The sequence below is a fragment of the Palaemon carinicauda genome, chromosome 22 (assembly GCF_036898095.1).
Source record: "Palaemon carinicauda isolate YSFRI2023 chromosome 22, ASM3689809v2, whole genome shotgun sequence".
In the NCBI taxonomy this organism is placed as follows: Eukaryota; Metazoa; Arthropoda; class Malacostraca; order Decapoda; family Palaemonidae; genus Palaemon; species Palaemon carinicauda.
In genome coordinates this window covers 118,946,098-118,951,097 of record NC_090746.1, presented here as the reverse complement: position 1 = coordinate 118,951,097, position 5,000 = coordinate 118,946,098, and the positions used below count along the sequence as shown (strand labels likewise).

Here is a 5,000-nt window from a genome sequence, read left to right as displayed (position 1 = left end):
CAATTACAATTGCAAAAAGAACAACAGAAAATGGCTGCACTAGAACTTCAAAAGCAACAGCAATTATTGGCATTAGAGTATGAACACAAGTGTAAATTGGCTGAACTAGAGATACAAAAAGAACAGAAGTCGGCAAATATACAGATTAAGCTGAAAACTGATGGAGAGATACCCAGTAAGTTCGACATACTCAAAGCTAAAAAGCTGCTTCCTGATTTTGATGAAAAGGACCCAGAGGTATTCTTTACAACGTTCGAAGACACTGCTAAGACCTTGAAGTGGCCTCAGGAGCAATGGGTAATGGTTGTCAGAAATCAGTTCAAAGGTAAGGCAGCATATGTAATCTCTCAGATGGTTGAAGTAAAGGAGTATGATGTGATTAAAAAGGCAGTTTTAGATGCTTATGCCATCACAGCTGAAGGTTATCGGCAACAGTTCCGGCACTTTTACAAAATGCCTTCACAAACTTTTGTTGAATTTTGCAGTGACAAAGTTAGGCAATTTACAAAATGGTTGCAAAAGACAGGTATTTCAGATTTTGAATCCTTAAAAAATCTTATTCTAATGGAAGAGTTCATTAGGAAATTGCCAGGTAACATTGCTACTTTCATTCTGGAAAAGGGAGAAACCAACTTGTTGAAAGCAGCCAGTTTAGCTGATGATTACTACTTGATTCATAAAACATTTAAACCATTTAATAAGTCTACTTTTTCTCAATCATCCACAGCATATTGTTCCTACTGTAAGCAGGAAGGGCATCACATAGAGAACTGTCCTAATCCTTCGTGCAAGAAGTCTGATGTTGGAAAGAATTCTCCGAACCCTAATAGGAAGGATAATAGGAAAACTTTTCATGTTGCTGCTCAAGAACTTGATGGGGACGTCTTCAAACCTTTTACTTGTAAAGGCACCGTGAATGGTATTCCAGTTACTTGCTTAAGAGATACAGGATCCTCCCAAAGTGTGGTAGCTCTGCCTTCACAGGACTTCAAACTGACACATGAGTATGTTACTGTTTCGGACCTCAGTACCACCAAATCCATGCCTTTGGCAGAGGTGAATTTACAGTGTCCTTACTATCAAGGTAATGTTTTAATTGCAGTTTCACAAGATCCTTTGCCTTGTTCATCTATCCAGCTTTTAATTGGTAATGATCTTGCAGGGGCCATTGTTAATCCAGTAGTATCTGATCCTGATATTCTTATAGAAAATGAATCTAATAAATTAAATAATGCTGTTATTCAAATGACATCAATTAAACCAATTGTTATAGATAGTGGAAATAGAGTAGAGAAGACATTAGACCTTATAAATATGACCAAATCAAATTTCAAGGACTTGCAAAATAAAGATCCTGTTCTTAAGGATCTTTGGAAGAAAGTTGCAGAGCCAGATGATCATCCCAAAACTCCTTACTTTTATCTTGATAATGATTTGCTTTTTCGACAATTTAGGTCCTCCAAAGCACCAGCAACCACAACATGGTTTGACTGTCATCAACTGGTTCTACCACTCTCTCTAGTTCCAGCTCTTCTTGAATTAGCCCACTCTCATGTGAACCACTTTGGGGTCAACAAGACTTACTCTACCTTAGCTGAAGACTTCTTCTGGCCTGGGATGAAGAAGGACATTCAACAATTTATTAAAGCATGTCATCATTGCCAGACTACTGGCAAACCCAATGAGAGACTTCCACCAGCTCCTCTTCAGCCCATATCCGTACCAAAGTTTCCCTTTGAGAGGATTATCATAGACTGTGTTGGCCCAATGCCTAGGACTAAGCAAGGTAATGAGTATTTACTTACTGTTCTTTGCCCAACAACGAGATATCCCATAGCAGTGCCAATAAAAAATATAAATGCAAAAACTATAATTGGTCAACTTGTCAAAATTTTCACAACCTATGGATTTCCAAAGACATTGCAATGTGATAGAGGCACAAACTTCACTAGTAAGCTTTTTCAACAAGCTATGAGAGAATTCAATATTCATAACATATATGCTTCTGCTTATCATCCCCAAAGTAACGGTGCTCTGGAAAGAGTTCACCAAACTATTAAAAACCTTCTTCGGAAGTACATGCAGGAAACTTCGGAACAGTGGGATAGAGATATTGATCTTCTGATGTATATTATAAGAAGTGTACCACAAGAGTCCACTGGAGTGTCCCCTTTCGAATTAATGTTCGGAAGAAAGCCCCGAACCACTCTCAGTATGGTGAAGGAAAATCTAATTCATAACAAGGAAGAAGAGATTACCAACATTTTGTCATATCTACAGGAGCTAAAGGATAAAATTATATCACTTCATGTATTTGCTAATACCAATCTTTTGCATTCCCAGGAGAAGATGTCCCGCTTGTATGATAAAAAGGCAAAGCTGCGTGTATTTCAGCCAGGAGATGAGGTGCTTGTATATCATTCCCATACCCGGTTCCCCCTTACGTGAAAAATTTATGGGACCTTACAAAGTGCTTCAAAGAATTTCTAAGGTAAACTATGTTCTCTCTACTCCTGATCGTAGACGATCAAAGCAACTAGTGCATGTGAATTTGTTGAAGGCATATCAAGCACCTATTCAAATGGTAAGTCATCTCTCAATTTCTCCTGAGGAGAAAATACTACCACTGGAGGAATCTTCCTCAGAGTTGCTCGTGGTTCTCCCTGACGATGATCAACTAATCAACTGGAAAGACAACACCAACAGTCAAATTCTAAAATCCTTGCCCAGTTATTTTACAGGAATACCATCTTCTCAGAGAAAATTACTATCACAATTGCTCTCCAGGTTTCATGAAGTATGTTCTGACAGTTTGCAGAGAAGTCAAACCATTCAACATGATATCGTCATCGAGTCAGGTGTTACTCCCATACGCCAGACGTACTACCGTATGGTAGGCAAGAAGTTGGACTCGTTGAAACAAGAGGTACAGTATTTACTAGATAATGACCTTGCAGAACCAAGCACTTCACCATGGGCTTCACCCTGTCTCCTAGTACCTAAACCTAATAATCAACTAAGACTCTGTACTGATTATCGTAAGTTAAATAAGGTAACTGTAAAAGATTCATTCCCATTACCTAGAATCAATGATATCCTTGATAGCATTGGTAATAAGAAAATTCTTACACGGATAGACTTAATGAAAGGCTATTACCAAGTACCTCTAACTCAATCAGCTAAAGAAATCTCATCATTTATAACTCCATTTGGGTTATTCTCTTATAAGGTCATGCCATTTGGTTTAACTAATGCTCCTGCCACCTTTCAAAGGATGATGTCAGAGGTAATAAGAAATATGAAAGACACTTACGTATATCTGGATGACGTGGTGGTAGCTAGTGACGACTGGGACGAACACCTGCAGACCCTCGAAGAACTCTTCCATCGCTTCAGATCTTCAAGGTTAACGGTTAATTTGGCCAAGAGTGCTTTTGGGAGAGCTAAGGTAACTTATCTGGGGCATACCATCGGAGGTGGAAGTATAATGCCCAAAGACGTGAACATTGCAAGTATACTTGATTATCCAATTCCAACAAACAAGAAAGAGTTAAAATCATTTCTAGGAATGACTTCATACTATTCTCGCTTTATTAAGAATTACTCTGAAATCACTGCGTCTTTATATAATTTAACATCTCCAAAGATCTCTTTTTATTGGGAAGAAAAGCATCAACAACTCTTTAATAATTTGAAAAGAGTATTTATATCTAAACCCATTCTTAAAGCCCCAAATTTCAATCAAGATTTTTTACTCCAGGTAGATGCAAGCAATTCGGGATACGGTGCAGTACTTCTACAGATGTCATCAGCTTGCAAGTCTGGAGATGAGCCGCCACTGGACTACTTGTTTCCAGTATCTTATTTCTCAGGCTCATTCAAAGGTTCACAAATTAGATGGGCAACCATAGAAAAGGAGCTTTTTGCCATCATAGCTGCTCTTCGTCACTTTGCTCCATATTTAGAATGCAACCACAAGGTCATCGTCTATACAGATCATCGACCTTTAACCTTCCTGGATAGATCACGACTACTGAACGACAAATTGTTACGTTGGTCGTACTATCTCACAAGATATAATCTTGAGCTCCGTGCGATCCCAGGACATCAAAACAAAATTGCCGACGCATTATCCAGACTTCCTGCTATCTCTCATCCCAGCCATCCTAAGTAGGATGCTCTTTGGGGGAGGATCTATGACGGAACGTCATAATTATTAGAAAAAACTGTAAAAAATTATTAGTGTAAATATGATGATATCGGGTGTTTAATGTTCAACGCCATCTATTATCAGTTATGTTAACTATTCTACATTATCCTTGGTTTCTTCTCCTTAACTTAGTCATACAGATATTTGCATTCCTTAGCCTTCTTTGCACTTGTAATTTGTGTGTTTCTTCAGAGAACTATTTAGTGCAGTGTTGAAAACATCTCTTTCTTTTGTTTACTATAATTGTTTTTGTGTTTTGTGATATTACGTGTGAAAGTAATTATATTGGAATTTAAGTTTATTTATTCAAGTATTAAATTACGGATTGTCTTTAGTGTTTAATTAAGTTCCTGCTGGATTGGAGAGGTAATTAAAAGAGGTAATTAAAAGTGGTTAAAACAACAAGTGAAGCAGACAGAAAGAATAATATTTTTGTTGGTGGTGATATTTTAAATTTATGAAGGATAACTTGAGTGATAACAGACCAGTAACATCCCCAAACCTAGCCACCAGGTAAGGTTCACTCAAGCCCGTCATAATATATATATATATATATATACAGTATATACATGTGTATATATACATATATACATATAATTATATGCTCCTTCATAAGAATCATTTAGATATTATACATGCACATCTATATATTAAACCAGCTCCTCAATAAGCTCTCCCCAAGGCTGAGTTACGTATCCACATAAGAATTTTCCAGAAAGACATATAAAGCTTCTTACTCATTCAGAGTATCTTTGCGTATCATCTCCTTTTATTATAGTTACTTCCCGAG

The 5,000-nt window shown here is 37.3% G+C and overlaps 1 protein-coding gene across 1 annotated transcript; it reads left to right on the top strand.

The window, feature by feature from the left end:
* The first annotated feature begins 30 nt into the window (after window positions 1-30).
* Window positions 31-1,590, top strand: LOC137616724 (uncharacterized). Its single transcript, XM_068346727.1, has 2 exons — window positions 31-1,084; window positions 1,455-1,590. Exons 1-2 carry the CDS (start codon window positions 31-33, stop codon window positions 1,520-1,522), a joined length of 1,122 nt encoding a protein of 373 aa, XP_068202828.1. The 3' UTR covers window positions 1,523-1,590.
* The last annotated feature ends 3,410 nt before the right edge of the window (window positions 1,591-5,000 follow it).